The sequence below is a fragment of the Neolamprologus brichardi genome, chromosome 2, assembly GCF_056152115.1.
Source record: "Neolamprologus brichardi isolate AB-2024 chromosome 2, ASM5615211v1, whole genome shotgun sequence".
Classification (NCBI taxonomy): domain Eukaryota; kingdom Metazoa; phylum Chordata; class Actinopteri; order Cichliformes; family Cichlidae; genus Neolamprologus; species Neolamprologus brichardi.
In genome coordinates, this window is record NC_142105.1 from 22,349,882 (window position 1) to 22,370,674 (window position 20,793).

Genomic DNA, 20,793 nt, shown 5'->3' on the forward strand with positions numbered 1-20,793 from the left:
TCCGGACCCAATTTAAAACTAACCCTCTGACACATTAACGTTCCAGTTTTCTTATTAATATATCATGATCTAAAGCTGAAGCTCTACTTGGAACCTTGTTAAGATCCAGCCATGCAACATATGATTTTTTGCCTTTTTTCAAGTGGTCTTAAACTTTTGATCAGGATTGTACTTCTTCTTTAACTTTTGCAGCGGTTTCAATGTGTCCAAAATCCCCGATAACTTTGACAACATCACACGACATTTATGTGTACACATAAACGTACATCTACTATTATTTTTTCTTTGTATATATGTAACGTGTTCCCTGTCTTGTTTGTGGGTTAAATCTTGGTTAGACGAATAAAATAATAATTTCCTGTTTGTTTGTTTTTTGTAATGGTTTATTATTTGTTTGGCATATATAAGCCACCATACCACTGATTACTAAATCGCAAGCATTGTTCTGCTCACAACATTAGCGCTAAGAACGAATAGTTATTTTTCTGACCTGGAGACTACTGACACGTTCATCCGCGCTCACAATCGGTGCACGTCAAGAGATGACGACACCTCAGCCAGTTCATTTATCTAGAAGACAGACATCCACAGAGAGCAGTCGCCGTGTCGGGGGGAAGGACTGCACGATGCGGGCCGTGTTACCGCTACTGCTGCTCGGTCTGCTGCTACCTGTTTACGTTGTAGGTTATCAGGTGAGTGTTGCTTGATTTTCATGGAAAAACAGTCTTCCACAGCATAGGTCTATTTTACTCTTGCTGTTGTTTGTTTGGCCCTGTGTCAGTGTTTTCCAGAATGTTCTTTGTCAAAGATCAAATTATTTGCGTTAAATTATGAGGAAGTTTGAGCGACAATAACTTCCCCAATTGCTCACTATCTGTGCTCAACACACATCTCTTTCAATAACTTCTGCTTATTACTGCTTATTCAAGCTTATGCTGCACAGCAAGCCTTTGAATAGAAACATAAACACCTGTTACTCTGGGCTTCTTTTGTTGGTGAATTTCTAAGCATGATTGCATCCTTTTTCCAAGCTGTGCTGATTTATTGTGAAAAATGACAGTCTAAGGAAGCATCTGGCAATCATCAGCCATAATGACAAGATAAAGTGCATCAACAAAAGCGAATAGCTTAAAACAGAGCCATTTGGAACTGTAATGGCCCTCTGCTTTCATGTTTTTGAATATTGTGATACCCATTTTATATAGTCACATCTGCTGCATTGGTAATTTCACGTAAAGATTTCTGGCTGGGTGAGGGTAATTTGACAGCTAAAGTCCCTTTAACTGTTCGTCAGCAGAGTTCTCCTGTTGACACAGAGCTTGATGTTTACTGCAAGGACCTCTGTTGCCCACACAACAACGCAGGTGTGGAGGGGGAAGAAGGGGAAGTATTGCAGCTGTCCCTGATGCTGCTTATTTGGTTAAAGCTTCAAGATCAATTTGGACAAACAAACTCCTGACATCCGTAGTGGATACAGGTCAGACTGTCCAGGTGATACAGGTCAGACTGTCCAGGTGATTGTTTATTTGACCTTGACGAGACGAAAAAGTAGCTGACAATGAGATTTTCCTATGTGTTGTTTTGTCCATGTGAGACACCCGATCCCAAAGATTGCCAGTACCATCACATAAGACTAATAAATATCTTCCTTTCTAATGGCAAGTTCTGTACCTGCAAATATTTGCCACTCATTATGCTTCTACTTATTGGCTGATTGCCTGTGATTAATCGTTTGCTATATTGGTCATTAGGTGAAAAAACATTTAGCAGGACCCAACGCGAACGCAAATGAAACATTGTCATTTTTCAGTCATTCACTGTGGCAGATCATTTAAAGGGTGACTGAACAAAAGGTTAAACACACCCCTCATAAACATTTGTGTGAGGTGAGAGGTTATGTCCACGTTAAGTCCAGCTTCAGGTTTTTGTGTTTCAATATATATTGTGTGTTGTTTGGAAGTCTGAGAGCACATTGTGTTCCTCTTGAAGCAATTCATGTTCAGACTCTCTGTGTTCTTGCTCACCTTAACTGTATAGGCTGTTAGTGAGTTAAAGCAACCATAACGTGCTTCGACCTTTTGTCTGTATCTGCAGCAATGCAACTCATCCGTGGAAGGCACCATTTACAAATACAGAGCAAAAACTCTAAATGGTAGTCAGACTGTGAACTTCAGTGACTACGCAGGCAAGGCTGTCCTCTTTGTCAACGTGGCTACATACTGAGCATTCACCGCTCAATATGTGGGTAAGAGATGGCACAGGCAGCGTTGTTTTGTGCTGCAGTTAAAAAAAGAAATAAAGAGGTGGGGGGGAAAAAAGGTTTCTCCACCTGAACTCTTTTCTCTTCTTTCATCAGAACTGAATGCACTGTATGAGGAGATGAACCCACTTGGGTTAACTATTCTTGGCTTCCCCTGCCACCAGTTTGGAAAACAGGAACCAGGGAAAATGCATGAAATCCTGCCAGCTTTAAAGTGAGAAATCTTTGTCTTTCACTGCACTTCAAGTCTGCCACATAGAAAACACTGTTTAAAAAATACTCATGAATGAATTGGGGTCGATGAAGGTCATGGTTTTCCAGAGAACTCAATAGGATTTTGATGTGATAACATTAAATTCCCTAGTATTGAGTCACACGCTTATCGCAAGGCCGTATATATGTGCTGTAAGGTGAGAAGCTTTAAAGCAGCATGTAGACAGGAATGTGCAATAATGGTAAATCCTCTGTCAATCAACAAAACTTCATTAAAGCATGAAAGCATCCTTTGGCAGTTTCTGTTCGAGAGTCTCTGCAGCACACCCAGAACGTATGTCTCAGATTGCATCAGTCATCACACATCCATAGCAAAGCCTTTGCAATACACTATGTGGCTTTACTCGGCTTGTAGGGAATCTAGGGCAGCTGCCAAGCAGCAAAGTACTCAGGGGCATGTCCACTGATAAGATGTCCTTTTTCTGGATTCCAGATACGTTAGGCCTGGCAATGGATTCGTTCCAAACTTCCTGCTGTTTGAGAAAGGTGATGTGAATGGGAAAAATGAGCAAGAGGTTTATACTTTCCTTAAGGTAAGAAACTGTGTGTGAAATTCAGTTGAGTCTTTGTAAGTTGAAACTTACATTTAAATTTTGTATTTTACATGTTATTAAACTATTATACCGCACAGCAAGAAGGTCCTGAGTTCAATTCCAACATCAGGTCTTTCTGTGTGGAGTTTGCATGTTCTCCCCGTGTTTGCGTGGGTTCTCTCCGGGTACTCCGGCTTCCTCCCACCGTCCAAAGACATGCAGCTTGTGGGGATAGGTTAAGGGGCAGCACGGTGGCACGGTGGTTAGCACTGTTGCCGCACAGCAAGAAGGTCCTGAGTTCAATTCCAACATCAGGTCTTTCTGTGTGGAGTTTGCATGTTCTCCCCGTGTTTGCGTGGGTTCTCTCCGGGTACTCCGGCTTCCTCCCACCGTCCAAAGACATGCAGCTTGTGGGGATAGGTTAATTGGAAAATCCAAATTGTCATTAGGTGTGAATGTGCGAGTGAATGTGAGTGCGAATGGTTGTCTGTCCCTGTGTGTTGGCCCTGCGACAGACTGGCGACCTGTCCAGGGTGTACCCCGCCTCTCGCCCTATGACAGCTGGGATAGGCTCCAGCGCCCCCCGCGACCCTGAAAAGGATAAGCGGAAGCGAATGGATGGATAAACTATTTTTTTCCAAGTGTATTATGAATGCTACTGTCTGCTCTCAATGCTTGGACTCTTTACATGTGTTTAGTTATATTCGGTGGGGAAAATAATTATTTGATACCCTGTTGAATTTATAAGCTTTCTAATTTTAGCATTTTCTTTTTAACAGAGAAAGACAGAATATCAACCAACGAATCCAGAAAAAAATCACATTAAATAAAAGCTGTACATTGATTAGCATATCATTGAGCGGATACGTATTTTATCCATAAGTAAACCTGTAAACAAGCTGTTTCTTGTAGTTGGTCACTGGCTCATCTCAGGAGGGATTTTGGGCCACTCCGCTTTACAGAAACAAATCCTTTAGGTTTCTTGGCTGCCGCTTGGTAACTTGGTTTTTATTGGAAATCAAATACTTATTTCATTCAATGACATGCAAATAAGTTTATAGCTGTTATGCAATGTGGTTTGTTTGGGGGGTTATTTTGGTAGATATCAATGGAGACTGTCCCTCGTTATTAAAATGAAACCAAATTAGAGACTGTTCATTTGTTTGGAAGAGAGTAAACTTAGAAATTCAGCAGGGGATCAAATAATTACTTGCCCCACTGTATTTGAAACAGACTGGATGCACTAGATATAATTCATGCTTTCATGAGCATTTAAAAACGCAGAGAAAACATATGGCCCTGAGCGGTGTTCTTCTGAGTCTTACTTAAAAGTTCTTTGTGCCACGCAGAGCTCTTGTCCCGCTGTCGGAGAAGACTTCGGTCCCATGTACGGCCGGTTGTTCTGGGAGCCTCTAAAGGTTAGCGACATCAAGTGGAACTTTGAGAAGTTTCTGGTGGGAATGGATGGGAAGCCAGTGATGAGGTGGCAGCCGTCCACCAAAATTTCTGTGGTCCGAGCTGACATCCGGAGATACCTGCTCGAACAATACACAAGGAATGTCTTTAATTAGATGTGATCGATCATTTAGTATTGTCTGTCTAATGAATTAAGTGTAATCAGATGCAAATGATTAGTAGAACTAAGGTAGCCTGAAAATGAGTAATGTTACAGTTTCTTGTACCGTGAAGATGGCATGTTGAATGAAGAGGAGGCTTGAAAACAGGAACTCTGTGGTGCCTCTTTGGAATCTGGGGTTTAGGCCAGCCTTTCAGTGCATTCAGGCTGCCCTGCAATCCCATAGCACCATGTCATCTTCCCATCTCAGGACTTGTTAACCATTACTGTCTAAATGTTAATTACTTTCAATAAATCATCAAGAATAACACGGTGTTGTGCAGTTTTTATGAGAAACAAACATGAGTGTTGTGTCACAGAAAGGTAAAAACGATGTACTCTGTGGAACAAGACACGGCAAGATACTAATGAGACATTTAGAATAGATTTATTAAGCCAGTCAAATACAAAAAGTCTCACATGTGCTTTTTTCCTACAGCAAAAAAAAAGAGAAAAAAAAGAAAAAAGGCTAAAAACCAGGAAAATACATCTGCCATAAATTACAGCATACCTTTCAAAGTGCAATTCTGTTAATGTCTCATCTCAGCTCTAGCCCATCCTAATTTTGTTCCCTGTTGATATCTTGCTAGATAAAAGTAAGCCATTTCAAACCTTTTTTTTTTTTTTTTGAAGCCCTTCATCTGACTAGTCAAAATACACTATACTAAGTAATCGTAACTGGCATTCAGTTTAAACAGGCAAGGCTTGTTGATTCGGAGATCAGATTGAACTTTTTCCTAATAGTGTGACCTGGAGGTGTGGATCCGCTATCTGTTATTGCGACTTTGACTGCGTTAGAGCAGTTCACAGGTCAGTCGGCAAGGTGTGGGTTGCTGGTTGTTGAAGTGGATGGAAACAAAAAGTCGAGACATCCCGACAGAGGGTTTTATCCTCTGGGGTGGCTGTACTGCTGTAACGTGTTTAACCACGGCCTCTGAATTCTGATGAAAATCGTCCTCATTCTGCTCCTTGAGCTGAATTTGGATATTTTGTACTGGTAAGTACAACTCAGCGAGGTTATGTGACATAACAGGTATATGAGGACGCGGCTGCTGCCTTAAGATTTTGCTGCTGTAATCTCTTGGTACTGTGTTGGGGATATGCTGTGTGCAGTGGTACAGGATGCAGTGAGATGAGCATAAATATCGGAATGAGTGGTCAAATCAAGTCAAAGTGTTTAATGAGATTAGGTCCATCATCATGGGGGAGAAATTACCAAAAAAAAAAAAAAAAAAAAAAGATTGTGTATGTACTGCGTATTGTGTCTGATACAAACATACAATGTCAATAGCTACAATATATTGGGATTACACTAACAACATAGAAAGAACAGCATTACTAAAGACAATGATTTACACTTAGTCAATGCAACTATCAAAACAGCAGGTTATAAATAAATTATCAGTAATCACAATCATGTTTTTTTTGGTATGATACCATCAAAATTCATTTCCCAAAATTTTTGTATTTCAACAACAACTTTTGAACAGTTACACAGTTATGGGACAGTTCTATAACATCGATGGTACTGAAAACCCTCATAAATCAATTAACATTCACATTGTAAGCTCTATGATTCAGTGTACCTATATAATCATTCATGGCTGGAATGAGTATATGTAGTCTTAGTCTTACTGGGGAATGGCTTCCTGTGACCCTACAAGTAACAAACTACTTGTTACATACTTGCAGATAGACAATCACATAGGTATATTGTCTGGAAAACAAAACAAAACAAAAAATCTATGTTAATTATTCCAACCTATTTAACAAATGACTTAAAGTTGCCGATAAAAAAAAAATTAAACAATATTTCATGTGTATATTCAGAATAGCGTCACAAATAGCCTTATAAAACGCAAGTATAAACAACATTACAATAGGATATCTACAGTTCAGTAGGAAAATTATAGATCAAATCACACCTTGTCAACTCAAAAACAAACTGATTTCATGCTACTACCCAGGCTCCTTTTAAGTGGGTACGGTGATGCTTTAGTGCTTTCCAGGGTCAATGTTCTGTCGCTCCCTTTTTCCAAATCCTGTTCCAGGTGCTCCTGTCGCTGCTGCTGCTGCCGCCGCTGACTGATCTACGGACACCAAAGTAAGGTGCACAACTAAATTATCGCATCATGTTTCAAAAGAATCATTGGTGATTTGCATGGACGGATAGTGCTGCTAATAGTCAGTATGAAGATAAATAAGCCTTACCCCACTATAGTTTACACCTCTGAGCTGAAGAACTTTAAGCATAACTAATGACAAAGTTTGGCTCATTGTTTTTCCACTACATTTTAAGAGTACATCTGTTTGAATACACACCATCATGTATTGTGCAATAGAAATAAACTACATATGACTGGTTGCATCTTACCTGCATTCTCTGGTGGTGGTCGTGAACTTTCTCCTACTGCTCTGGCCCCTCTCAACCCCCTCTCAGGTGGATTGAATGACAACTGCCAAGGAAAACCCTGATTCAAAAAAACCAAAAACAGAACAATTGTGTTAAAATTTCTATTCTTACTCGTCGCAATCAGCAGCCCTTAAGTCTTTGCCATAACCTAATATTGGTTATTGAATGTAAGCGTGCTGCCCCCAGCAAGTAAGGGAAGTAGAGGTAAGAGAGAAATTGAAAAGAAAAAAAAGAAAGCCTTGTTTCTTCAGTGAACCAGAGTCACTCCAGAGACAAAGACAGAGGGGCTTTAGAGCGCCCTTACCGGGGTAACGGGTTGGAAGTCTCGTACAGGGGGTGGTGCTGCGGCGGCTGCGGCTGCGGCGCCTGCTGCATTGGGCATCCGGGGAGGGAAGTGTATGGGCCAACCTTCAAGGCCCTGCGGTCCCACCTGCACAAAGGGACCACAGTAGGGAGGGCTCAGCGGGCCGTTCACTGAGTCTGACGTGGGGTCTGAGGTACGTCTTTCCTGCTGCTGCCCCTACGAGGGATCACAAGTACACATGTGATCCCCAATCAGTGCTTTGTGGCTACTCTCAGCGAATGCAGCGGCCCTGTTGTGGCACGGGACGCTGCTGACCTTCAACCCTGCTGCGGTTCTGCCTCCCACTGAGGCGTGCCAGTGTTCACCTCGCTGCTCCCAAATGCACTGACCGAAACAAGCTAGCTGCAGTGAGGCTCTTGTGATTCGTTCGGCATGAACCTACTACAGTCAAGTCAATCTAGTCTTCCACCATTCTGTCACTAGGGGGCACTAGTCTGCAAGCTTTACCACCACCTGTAGCCTATTGGCACTTTCTTTTCAGGAGCCACACTGAACAAATATTTCACCTACTCAGTGTGACAGCGCCCTTTAATCCACCATTTCAGTGTATATGTAACACTAGCAGTACCTGTTTGTGATGCTGCATCTGCAGTCTCTCCAGCTTACATCTCTCTGTACGCTCTCTCTGACACTCGTTCTGCGCCTGATGAAGCTGCGCCACACCAACAAGTACACAACAAGACAAATAAAGCACCTCATATTAGGGCAGGTCAGCTAGAATAGCCACTAGCAGAAAAATTATACAAAAGCTAAAGCTTTCCTGGTCAAATTATATACAGAGGAAAAAAATATATATATATATATATATGTGTTACATGAGCACGATCTTACCTGATTGGTCAAATTAGTAATCTGACCCTGAAGTCTTTCAACTTGCCGCCTCAAGTCCTCTTTCTCTTCATTCATTCGCTCCCTGTCGCTCCTTTCTTTTCTGAAGTCCTCCTCAAAGATTTTTACCTGAAGTGCAAAGAAAGAAAAAGCAGCTGAAGGGAAATCCACACGTAACTGCAGGAGTGTGTAAATGTTCTGTTTATCTGACCTGTTCTTTAAGTACAGCAATTTGAGTGAGCAGCTCCTGTTTCTTAAAGTTGTTGGCCGCATCTGCAAAGTTGCCCTGGCCAGGAGGTTGTTGGGAGGATGAAGGTGAGTGTAGGTTTAAGGCTTCTTCTAAAGCCTGAATAAGACAAAAATCAATGTTACCCTGACAGAAACGTCCCTGCGCCCGATTACTCTTTTTGCAACTCTTCCACACTCACTCGGTTGAGGCGTTGGATCTCCTTCTCTTGGTACTCTCTCTGTTTGCTGAGGGGCACCAGCTGATCCTGCAAGTAGCGGATCTTCTGCTTCAGCTCGGCCGTCTCAGTGTTTAAACACTCCTTCTCCCCCTGGAACGAACGCACGCACACCCCATGGCTTTAAAAACACCTTTTCCACAGTCACTCTGTGCCCTGCTTTCGTTTAGACCAGTTTCACCTGGCCTTTTCCACATCTGTATTCTTACCTGGACATTTTCAATCTTGGACTTGGCCAGCAGCAGCTTCTTGTCGTAGTCGCGTTGCCTCTGCTCCCGCTCAGCCTCCAGCTCAAGCACAGTTTTCTGTGACTCGGCTAGCCGTTGTCTGAGGTCTGTGATCTGAGGAAAAGTGGCAATCTTTTAGTTTAGGAAATGATCACACTGTTAAAGATCCATTTTTTTAAATAAATTGCCATAAAGTGCTTAATAATAAATAAAACCGATTAAGTAATAACCCTCCGGCATTAGCTTCAGAAATGTTATCTAAATAGAAAACTAAGCCATCAAATTCGCAAACACGCACTGCTGTTTTTGTGTAACATATGAACGAACCAAGTGACGCAAATGGATATATCTAGGGTTCTGTGGTTATAACCCAAAGCTGCACGGTGTCCCTGTCTGAACGAAGTGTGAATGTAGGTTTATACATAATTGTGGGTGTGCACAACATAGGTGTGTGAGTGTCAGTGTGAGAGTGTGTACGTCTGTGTGTCTCTGCTGCCCTCTGACTGCACCACAGCAGGAAGTCAGCGGGTACCGGAGAGGTAAGGGGAATTCTTACTGAAGTGTGACAGGCCTTGTGGTAAGCATGTTCAGATCGCAAGCTATTGCACGATTGCACCTTTTCCACTGGACAAGCACATTTAAAAAAAAAAAAAAAAAAAAACTAGACACATACACAGCTGCTTCTCTGTCAAGTCATAAACACAAACTTGAAAGTCCTGTTTGTTAAAGTTTTTTTCAAATTATAAAATGCCTTCCATCAGTCACTTCACCCATAACAGGTTTTTTTGCTTGTTTTTCTGTTGAATCACGATATTTTACCTAATTAATGTCACGATGCTCAGTGATCAGTAATATTTTTTCTTAGTTTGGCAAAACACTTGAAACTAAATTCAACCATCACTTGGAAAAAGTGTCGCTACAGACACCAGAAGCAACTTTAATTCATAAAATAAGTAATTAAGACAATATTTGAACCCCACAGGTAACTAACCTTAGCTTCTTTATATGCTGAAATGAATACAGTGTACAATACAGTGGAACTCTTTAGTTCAGTTTCAGCTTTTCATAGCATGTAATCCATTTAACACACAAATCACTGAGTGTGGTGTTATGGAGAGACACCCAATGAAATTTGTGACTGGTATCTCACTTGTACTGACACTTGTTAAATCACTCTTACTGGGTACAAGTGATTTACTTTAAGTCCAACAGAGCATTTAACATCTCTTTGAACTAAATTGGACCAAACAGAGCTGACTGATGCAGGTGATTCAATATTTTGAAAATGTTAAAAAAAAAAATAAAAATAAAAAAAAAGGCCTGAAATTTTAAAAAAATTTGAAAAAAAGAAAAGAAATCTAAAAGAAATTTAAAATTCTTTTAAGCAGTCAAGAGCACCGTAACGCCTTCCCACACCCGTCACAGCAGCTGTAAAGTCATTACTGTACCTTCTGCTCAAACTGTGACTTCATGGCGTTCCACTGAATGTCCCACTGCTTGTTCACCTCCAGCACCTGTAAGAAGCCAGAAAGCGAAACAAACACCACTGAACATGTAGGAAACAAAATACACAGACTTTCCCCTATGGCAAAAGAGGATGAGCAGTAAGTAAGAAAGTAAGCAAGCAAGACTCACATCCTTTCTCTGCTTCTCCAAAAGCTTGATCTTCTTTTCATACACCTCGACATCACAAGGTTTAGTTGGGGTTTTCTCTGCAGCTTTTCCACTCTGGGGGGTTGGGGGAACATAAAATATTCCTAAATCCACAACATTACTACATTACGCACGTTGTAAGAGGTCACGAGTGGGAAATTCTCAGTCACAAGATTATTGAGAATAATTTAATTAAATGTCTTTAAAAAGAACACAGATTAAAAACTGGTTTAGGTAAAAAAAAAAAAAAAAAAAAAAACTTTATAGAAATGTTTTAAATATGAAGCTACAGCAAATAATGTATGTGTACAAATTTAAATAAATCAATTTTAATTAAACTGAAACTACCTTCTGCGGTGTGGTGGCCTCCATTTTGGGTCGGACAGCCGCAGATTCCTCCTTCACCGGCTCCTCTTTGGCCTCTGGAGTTTCAGCGTCAGGTGGCGACGCGGATGCTGCCGCCGCTGCTGCTCCTGTGACCAACTCCTTAAGTTTCTGATTTTCCTGTCTACACCGGCATGAAAATGAAAATGATAGTGTTTGAGAACTAGGTCTCATTCTAAGACATGGCCGTCATCATGCTCCAGCTACTGGAGGCCTTCTGGGAAGAACCTACAACACCAGAAAGCCCTGGAGTAATCCCCTTCAGAAGTGAAAGCTCGCTTAATTGTTAACATCAAGGGCAAAGTAAAGATTAGGCGATAAATATTTTATTAACAGTAATGAGAATTTGACTCGACATAAAATCAAACGATTATAAGAAGCAAAACAGTCCCACAAAAAAAAGTTAAAAAACAGATCAGAAGAAAAGAGAACAAGATGTCAGAGCGATAGTATTGTTTTATTTGTAGCACAGTCACATCAAAAGGAGAAACATTACCTCAGCTGTTCCAAGTCTCGATTCCTGATATGATGATCCTCTTCCATTTTCTTTCGAAGCTCATTGTTCTCTTGTCTGAGCTGCTCGCAGAGAGTCTATAAAGCCAAGAGAGGACAATATTAAACACCGTTCTGACATTTTCTTATTATCTGTACTCAATCACATATCCAGAAATGCCATCAACCCAGTGGCACAAAGATAAACTTATGGTGAGTTTTAAATTACGTTGGATTACAAGTCACGTGTAATAATCTAACAGATAAGGTGTAGTGAAAGTAGTGAGACTTTAAAAATATTTTATTGAATGTTTTAGAGGTTCTACACAGACCACCAACTACATGCAGCTTTAGTTTTGTTTTGTTTTTTAAGTTATTGAGTCTCCAGAATACTTGTTCTACCACAAAACACACTTAAATTACTGTTCAAGTTCTGAAACCACATCTGTCCGAACAAAGTATTATTGTATCTGTAGTTTCACTCTCGCGACCCGTCAAATCTCACACAAAAATGCTTTTAAAGTCATCAAGTTATGCCGAGTGTGCCGTAGCAGTAGTATTTAGCGTGATAGTTTCGAGTTGCTATAACAAAATTCAGATTTTATATTTTTCTTTAACATGACTGATCATTGTATAAACACTTTTTTTTAGTTTTATGACACAGTAGTTGTGCGCAATACCTGTAGGAGGGAGGTCCTCTGTTCATTCTTTTGGACTTTTGAAGAAAGATGATGAAACTCCACAGCCATGCGGCCAAGGTGCGCTAACAGCTGGTTTGGGTTGGACTCCTCAGCAAATATGCTGAATGAGCTCTCAAGCCTCTTCAGCTGGCTTGCTAGCTCGATGTTCTCCTGAGGAAGGAGGGGAATTACTCCTACTGCTGACCCGGCCTGAAGATACCCACACAAGTAACCAGTCAGTCACCTGTTCTTCTCAAGCTGACTCAGTGAGCGTGTTCTCAATTACATATGAATTGAAAACACCATTCTGTAAGAGTCATCATTCTCTATGAAAGGGAGCAGCCGATTTGTATGAAAGGCAAACTAGTTGGTCCTGTTGGGTTTATTTTTACTCTCCACAGACTACAATTAGCTTTTCTACTTTCGCCAACATATATTTTAGATAGCAAGGTTGGCTAAATTTGTTAGAATATGTGACAGGCTGGCCACTAGCATAGGTTTTAACGTGTTCACCTCAACACTGGCCTCGTGTCCTGTTAACACATCCCCTGGGATTTAGTATGTGAATGAATCAGCGGTGTAATTCTAGTCAGTGACAATCCTGGACTTTCCCCTGACTGACTCAGGCTGGAGCTACCAGTATTGAGTTTTTTGGTGAGTCAACACACCAAGGATGTATGTCCAATATTGAGGAAATGGCTATAAAGAGGAATGATTAAATTTAACCTCACTAAACAGAAACCTATACAAAATAATATCCTTTTAAAGGGTAAAGAATAAATGCTAAAAATAACCATATGATTCAAATAGATTTGAGCTATTCATCTGGTACGTACTGTCAATGCCTCTGAAGTCTTTCCCTCCATATTCACCACCTCAAACTCTGACATGGCATCCTATAAAAAAACATATACACACACACACACACACAACTTGAACATGATCCCAAAAAACAACAACAAAGTGAACATTCTCCAGTCGGATGTTATACTTTAGGCCCTGATAATGCCTACATCTAGTCTTAAAATAATAACAGGGTCATTTCTACCTGAACAGAAAGCAGAAACAAATTATTTACATTGGGCTTCTCTGGCTGAAGAGTCTTTCCTAAACAGCTCGATTGCTCCTCCTTCTGCTCAGCTGTGGTATGTAAACAGGGTTTATTACCTGAAATACACCAAATGAATATTAATGGTAACAATCAGCCAAATGCTGGCCACACTGTGTAATAATCCAAAAATGTGAAGAAAAGTCTTCTTCGTTGCCTTTAAGTGTGTAAAACCTACTTTGTGTCTCAGTTTGAATGGGCCCTCCCATACACAAACTGGCTGCGAAGCTGGACGATTTCAGGGCTTCGTTGTCTCTCACAAGTTCCTCCACTCGCTGTCGAAGCCTCGACGCCTCTGACTGAGACTCTTCCAGCAAATCACCTGCAGGTATTAGAGAGTATCTAGTAACACCTTCACTTAATCTTGCTTTGTTTCTACCGGCAAACCCTGTTGTCACTAAAAATATCAGCACAACATCAAACAACGTGTGACAGAAACTCTGTGAGAAAGTAAGGACTCGTTTAGTTAGTCACTGAGCCATTCACGTTGTTAGCATGTGAGTTTTTAACTGGATGACCAAAGCAGATTTTCAGGTTTCACTACATTCACCACAATTGCTGAATGACACTTTAGGATTTTGTTTTGACTACAAACATATATGATGCTACAACATCACATGTTGTCTTTGTGCCTATGTCAAATTTGTTTTAATAACAAATGTGTTATTTAAAATGTCTGTTCAACTTTCTGCTGCTACAGAATTCAAGCTGAACAATCTCAACTTTCTGTGTAGAAAATTTTGGAAAAAACTTTATGAGCTTCCACTGTGACCAAGAAGCACATGGTGACTCGGCACTCTAACATCAGTAAAAGAAAGCCACCATCGAAGTTGGAAATCCAGTGGTATTACGGACATAATGAGCCGAAAAGAGCAGTCTAACTGAAGTAGACGTTCCATCTTACTGAGCTGAGGATGAAGATCGTGACAAAATTAAAAGGTAGACCCGAAACAAAGGACACAACTCCCCTCACTCACTGACAAAATCCCATCACAGGAGATACTTGTAGATGTGAACGCAGCTCTACCTCTAGCTCTCCCGACTACCAATATCACTAAAACCAATGAGCTTATATATGTCACTGCCACAATCATCCTAAAAATATTTATCTACTTTTAGTCCAAGTAGGCTGGAGAAATAATGGAAGAACATCTGAGAAGAGAAACGACACAACACCAAAGCCAAGTGGCTGGTGGATCTAAGAGCACCAACTTCACAGAAAAAGTGCCAATCAAGATCACAAAGGCAGACATCCAGCAACGAGCCCCAAGAATGAAGAGCTAGACAGCACCAAGACCTAAAATAATTGAAGATGATAACACACCTGGCAGCACAAATAAAAGGGACTGCTAACAGCAGGTACTCTTCCGCACTGCAGGCCAGAACAATCTGAGCATGAAGGATCCCCCACAAAGGTACAACACCATCAAACTACAAGCCAGCCAATTACCTGCTTCCCCTTAACATGGATGATCAACTCAGGGTCTCGTGAACTAGGCTGAGTGGCCACATGAGTCAATATATGACACATGCAGACCAGAAGAGCACTGGAAATAACAGCACTGGGTCCAAGGACCCAAGTTGAAGGCTGTGCAAAGGAGCCCCGGAGACTATGTAGTGCATTGTCGGCACAATAAAGTGGCTGGGATAGTGTACAGGAACATCTGTGCTACATATGGAATAAAAATCCACACTTCTTGATGGGAGATACAGCCAAGGATGGGTGAGAACAACAAGCCTAAGGTCCTACAGGATTTCAAGTTCCAGACAGTCGTGTAGCTGCTAACCATAGTGGTGGACGACAAAGAGCAGAAAAAGCCTCGTCTATCACAATGCAGCAGCGATAGACATGGTAATGCCAGTGGTGAGCATGATCTGAAAGCGAGTTCACAAGAAAACAAAAAAGTACCAGTGGCTGAAAGAAAAACTGGAACAGTTTGGTAAAAGGAGCATTAGCAGGTGTAACCCCAAGACTGAAAGAATGGCTCCAGCAGATTCCAGGCACAATGTCAGAGGTCGCTGTCCAGAGGAGTGCAATCCTAGATACTGCACAGAACTCAAACTTCCAAGCCTCTGGTAAAGGATCACCACACCCCCAGGGGTTGAAAAGGACTGACACACAAACAGACACACACGGCCTTAACTTCAACTTGAGATAACTAGTCTTTAGAAACATACCTAAGCTCTTAAGTCCCTTCATCCGTTCTCTCAGCATGCTGTTCTCCTCCAGCAGCTGCCGATAGCTGCTCCCTCCTCCAGCCTCATCCCTGGCCTTGACCTCACTCCCACCTGGATCATAGATGCGGTATGGTCCTTTCCCCTCCATTGCAGTTGCTCACTTCCTACACATTGTCCTCTGAACTGTGGAAAGAAGACACAAACTGGTATTTTTAACTTAACAAAAATATCAGAAGCTACGCAGCAGGAGACACAAGAACACACAGAAGAAGTCAGGAGTAGCTGACCTTTCCAGAAAACAAAGAGTTTTCTAACAGGCTGAAAAAGTAAACAACTGGAAAAAGAAATCTTGGCAATTTTTACATTGTGAGGTTATATTTAAGTTCCGACTTAAAATTGTGTCAGTGACATAGGTGATTTGAAAGTATAACAGGTACACCACAAGATCACCAAATACGCTAGTACTCTCTCTCAAAGTTGAACACTTGAACATAAGATAAAGTTTTATAACAGGAGCTCGAAAGTAAAAGCAAATATGCTCAAATGACATTAATACCACCCGCTTTTTGTTTTATACTATACAGCGTGACACTAACGACCTGTTTCTAAGTTATCATTTCTAACAGGACGACTGTAGACTATGAGCGAAACGTTGGACGGAAAATAAAAATCCGACGACGACTTTGAGAGGACAAATGCTGTACTATGAACCCTGACAGAGTCGGACATATGGCAAAAATGTGTTAGCTATGGTGATGGCAAAATATGACAACTACAACGTTCTTATCCTGGGAAAAGGGGAACAAAAGCAGAGCAAAAAAATAACAAAACAAAACAAAATGTAATGCAAATCCAAGTAACACACATCTATCCAGGAGACCAGGCTCAAATACACCACATTCTAGCAAATGACAGCTACCTTGATTGGCTGAAGAAAGCTAATATTAGTTTTCGCTGTTGTCATGCAAATTGCTAGCAACATCCTCGTTAGCTGTCGGCTAGCTAACACTAGATGACTGTGCGGGAAACGAAGGCGCTAAACTCCCCTTATTTTTCCTCTACAGAGACTGTAATCGATTCGGTAAATCGCTGGAAACGCGGAGATAAACGCCAAGCCAAAACAACAAAGAGGTGGCTTTTTTTGCTCAGTACCTTTCAGCTCGCAGTGGCCTCTCGTCTGCCCAGACATGTATTGCGGAAGTGGTCTACTGAGTCTATGCTGTAACCTGGGAAATTCCACCTCGCAACGTTTGGTAAACAGCGATGATTGACAGCAACGTGGCCAATCGCAGCTCGGCTCTATCAGAGGGGCACCAACAGGAGCAGCTGACCTTAATGTAAACACTGGAGCAAACGCTCTACATGTATTCTAACCGTGGCGGTATTACCAGAATTGCCAAACCTGTTCACATGATCTACTTTTAGGCACTAATATCCATATATGGCAAAATAGTGAATGATGCAATAATTCGATGGTAAGTAAGACTCATAATAATAATAATAATAATAATAATATTTTTTAAATCCCCTATATTTTCTCTTGAATTTTAATCATTTTAATTATATTTCGTATTAACATTATTATTGTTTTTACTGTGTACTCACTGAACCCCGACTACCACTCCCATCCCCCCAAAGTCATGAGACAAACCCCGACCTTTTTCACTCAGTGACTTTTTTCCCTCATTGATAAATTCAGAGATGGAGCTGGTGGGGGTTTCTGTGATTGCATCACATATTTCCTCTGAACTGAGAGGGCAATACGTTTTAGTTCGAGTTACGCAGATTTTTTTTTAAGCTGAACTAAATTATTGTTAAGAGATGTGTAGTGATGAGTTTAGAGCTGGAAGAAAACTTGTTATTCCATCCACATTTTTATGCAAATGAAATACTGGATAAATTAAACATCTGTTTACATTTAAAAAAAAAAAAAAAAAAGAGCAAATCGTAAATGTCGTTAAAAAATACATTTTAAAAAAGTAGTTTCCTGAAAAACGTCCAAACACACTGTGTTTGGTCTATTTCCTGATTAACTATCTAGTTGATCAAGAAATTGATTAGTTTTAACTGTGATATAACAAATAAAATGAAGATGAACAATATGTTTTATAAATAAGGTGAATAACTGACTTTTATGTTTTTTGAGCTTGTATAAGAGTTCAGCCTGTGAGATGTGAATATTACAGTAGTAATATTCTTTTTTCCAGTCCATTAATATGAGGTATTAAGAGTGCACACTGTACCTATAACACAATCAACCCCAAATATTAGTTTTTTCAGTGCTGACCTAACTCTTTTTAATTAACTGTCCACTTCAGTTATATCTGTGTTGTCCCAGGAAAGGAGGAACACCCATATATTGTTAGACAAGGAAAACATGTACAGTGCAAAATTAACAGACTCATCATTTATTGGATGGAACTTTTACTTAAAACCGTGTTTCTCACACATTGCTCACTATATTTCACCAGAACTGTCCCAACTTTATTGAAGACCCCCCAAGAAGGCTAAAATTAATCACTTGGAGCAATAGTGACATCTTGTGGGAATTGACGAACAGATAATCTGCGGTTGTGTTTCTTCCTCAGGGAGTAATGTACGCTGTTCCTCTGGTAGCTGGAAACACAAAGTGTGATACTTGATCATTCAGCTTGTGGCTACACACAATCACACTGAAACACACAAGGATATTCCCAGCTAAGAAGCCTCCTGCGTAATTTGTAATAAAAATCTTACACAAATAACAAGTAAAACTGCCATACATGACATAATTTATACCAAACCTCATCTAATCTTATACTTGTGTTTAGCTTTTCTATTATTGTTACTTCCTGTCATGTAAAAACTCTACTGGTGTGTTACTGACATAGTGTTAAAACTGCTTTAACAGAGAAATCAGCTTGACTTTCAATAGAATTTCCTTTTACTCATTGATGTCTTTGACTTAACCTCTCTGACAGAAAATCTTACTGTAAAGAAAGAGAATAAGTGAGAAAACAAGAGACAGTGGGTGGACAGCATGTGATTTAAGACAACACGCCTTATTTGAAAATCCTTTCACAAATCAGCTATAAATGCCCTTTTCAAGTCAAGTGAAAAGTCACATGCTTCAACTAAAGCCACGTACAACAATGAAACAATAGGCATACGCACACATGCACACACAAAGGGTATCTATCCCTTTGGCCATAAAAGTCTGGTAAAAATGTGTGACTGTGGTCCCCAGAGAGCCATTTAGTGTCTACAGGAAAAAGCAACAGCACAGCTCATGTGGCTGTCACACAAACAGAAGTTGTTTTTTCCTCATTCCTGTGCCTGCCAACATTTACATTGCCCATATTTTTTTGGTGCAAAGTGTTTCCACTTCGGGCTGCTGTGATGTGTACAGAAATTATAAACATGCTGATGACTCTGAGACTGCTAGAAGAAAACAAAAACTACAGGCCTGAGGATACAGGAAATGTCACCCATCATTCAGTCTTGCTGGGTGACAAACTGCACACTTTTTCTTATGCTCCCACCAACATCTGACAATATTTTAAAGCACTCCACAAAGCTAGCAGAATGAACACATGGTATGTTTGTTTGTTTATTTTTTAAATGAGAAATTTTCAAATTTGAGCCCTTCTCTAAACCCTTTTTGTCTGTAGCACAGAGTAGGCACCTCACCCTGCTGAGACATGGACGCTTTCTCATCTCCCAGCAGTGGAAATTAGCAGCTGATAGTCATTAGCTCTGTGCTACTTAATACAAAAAGTCCTTTTGTTAGCCGAGTAGTGACCAGCCATCGTTCTCGAGGCATTAAATCAGGGACATTATTGCTGCTGAGACTCTATCGCAATGCAAAAAAACCTCAAGAACTGGGCTACATATCACTGGCAACAGATACAAATGTATTTTAACATTTTACAGGTTACTTACATCAATTTTAGTTAAAGTTGTAGACTTTATAAAATCCAAGACTTTGTATTAGCTTGACAAATACAGTTCGTCTAGGCCTGTGTGTAATGGATACTAACAGATTTTTTTTATGATAGTGAGTAAATCAGTTTTAAAGTATAATTTGAGTTCTTTTATCTTCAGTTTTTATAATCCACAACGTATTGAAAACTCGAAAAAACAAAAGCAAAACAAGTTTTGAGAGTGATGATAATATACACCGTGGTTAGTATATACAACAGATTTTTATACAATATTTATCACAAATCTCTTCTTTTCTAGCGTGATGCATGTTTTCACTGTTCCATTTGCCCAAAACATTCTGTTGCAAACAAAGGGCAGCCTATAACTGAGAACAAAAACTGACCCACCCAAAACTATATTTAAAAAAATCCACATATCTATAAATATTCACACATCTAAAATATTCTTTACTTACATTTCAAATGTTAAAACAAATAAACAACAACTCACCCACACATTTAGCTCGTATCGGAGAGGCACTTTTTAAGGAAACTGGTGAATTGGGGGAAGCGATTTCACTGTGAGACTTGGGGAATTCCCATAACCCATAAAATGGCCTGATACTGAAGGCTCAGAACCTGGTGTGTGTCCAACTGTTTGGCCTGCCTTTGCCAACACATGAATGGAAAGCTGTATACATTTAAATCATTTATGTGCAGCAGCTTGCAGTTTGCAGCACATGCACGTGCTTCATATAAGGATGCATGGCAAAAAACCTACAATACTGAATGATACAAAAGAGCCACTTGGCACATAATGTGACAGGTATAACAGAGAAAAATGCATAGACAACTTATTCTAGTGCGTATGCACAGTGTGGTAGGCCTACATGCAGAACAGTGCTTGGCTTGTTTGCATGAAGGAACCACAGTTATGAAAACTATAACAACATGAAGTCAACGGCTAAAGCAATATCTTCGACTCCCTCTGAGAAATGAGCACCTTTGAAATATGTAAACTTGAATCCGTTTAATTTATGCAGTACGAGCTCATCATTGCTACAGCAAAAAAAAAAAAAAAAAATCCCCCGTTATCAAAAGGGAAATTCAAGAACAGTGTATGTATTGACATTAACAAAGTGTTATTGCAGTAATCTCTTAATCTCCTGTAATTATGATCAAATAGAGCAATTTCAAGTTGGGTGTGCCACTGAGAGCAGCAAGAGCTGCAGACTCTTATTTGTTGCCTTGGATTTGGCGTACTGCAGGGGATTTCCTCGCCACATACATCTTTTTTTTCTTCTTTCCTCTTTTAACTTGCAGTGGCCCGACAACAGCTGCGCTCACACATATGCAATGAGCTGAAACACTAACAAGAAAAAGACAGCTGTCTTGCACTTTTCCTCTGCATTAACAAGT

General features: G+C 40.3%; 2 protein-coding genes across 5 annotated transcripts; one reads left to right on the top strand and one right to left on the bottom strand.

The window, feature by feature from the left end:
* The first annotated feature begins 561 nt into the window (after positions 1-561).
* Positions 562-4,950, top strand: gpx3 (glutathione peroxidase 3). The gene is made up of 5 exons (XM_006781659.3): positions 562-692; positions 2,095-2,245; positions 2,357-2,474; positions 2,967-3,066; positions 4,416-4,950. Exons 1-5 carry the CDS (start codon positions 627-629, stop codon positions 4,635-4,637), a joined length of 657 nt encoding a protein of 218 aa, XP_006781722.2. The 5' UTR covers positions 562-626; the 3' UTR covers positions 4,638-4,950.
* Positions 4,951-5,050: 100 nt separating this feature from the next.
* On the bottom strand, positions 5,051-19,989 carry tnip1 (TNFAIP3 interacting protein 1). Of its 4 annotated transcripts, none has more exons than XM_006781655.3 (18): positions 19,886-19,989; positions 15,473-15,655; positions 13,473-13,616; positions 13,265-13,353; positions 13,023-13,082; positions 12,187-12,396; positions 11,511-11,605; positions 10,979-11,138; positions 10,613-10,705; positions 10,426-10,491; positions 8,960-9,091; positions 8,715-8,843; positions 8,498-8,632; positions 8,290-8,415; positions 8,027-8,110; positions 7,399-7,614; positions 7,056-7,152; positions 5,051-6,771 (listed from the first exon to the last, which is right to left on the bottom strand). In XM_006781655.3, exons 2-18 carry the CDS (start codon positions 15,618-15,620, stop codon positions 6,677-6,679), a joined length of 2,079 nt encoding a protein of 692 aa, XP_006781718.2. In that variant the 5' UTR covers positions 15,621-15,655; positions 19,886-19,989; the 3' UTR covers positions 5,051-6,676. The 4 variants fall into 4 exon arrangements, with proteins under 4 accessions (XP_006781718.2, XP_006781719.2, XP_006781720.2 ...); XM_006781656.3 differs by lacking the exon at positions 19,886-19,989 and adding an exon at positions 16,625-16,745 and having other exon boundaries at positions 12,187-12,357; XM_006781657.3 differs by lacking the exon at positions 19,886-19,989 and adding an exon at positions 16,625-16,745 and having other exon boundaries at positions 7,399-7,524.
* Positions 19,990-20,793: the final 804 nt, after the last annotated feature.

Excerpts from the sequence above, each read along its gene's own strand:
- tnip1 (XM_006781655.3), bottom strand. The coding sequence starts at position 15,620 with ATGGAGGGGAAAGGACCATACCGCATCTATGATCCAGGTGGGAGTGAG. Across the intron at positions 11,606-12,186 it reads AGAGGACCTCCCTCCTACAG|ACTCTCTGCGAGCAGCTCAG; the intron begins GTATTGCGCACA and ends TTGGCTTTATAG. Across the intron at positions 10,492-10,612 it reads TGGAGAAGCAGAGAAAGGAT|GTGCTGGAGGTGAACAAGCA; the intron begins GTGAGTCTTGCT and ends GGCTTCTTACAG.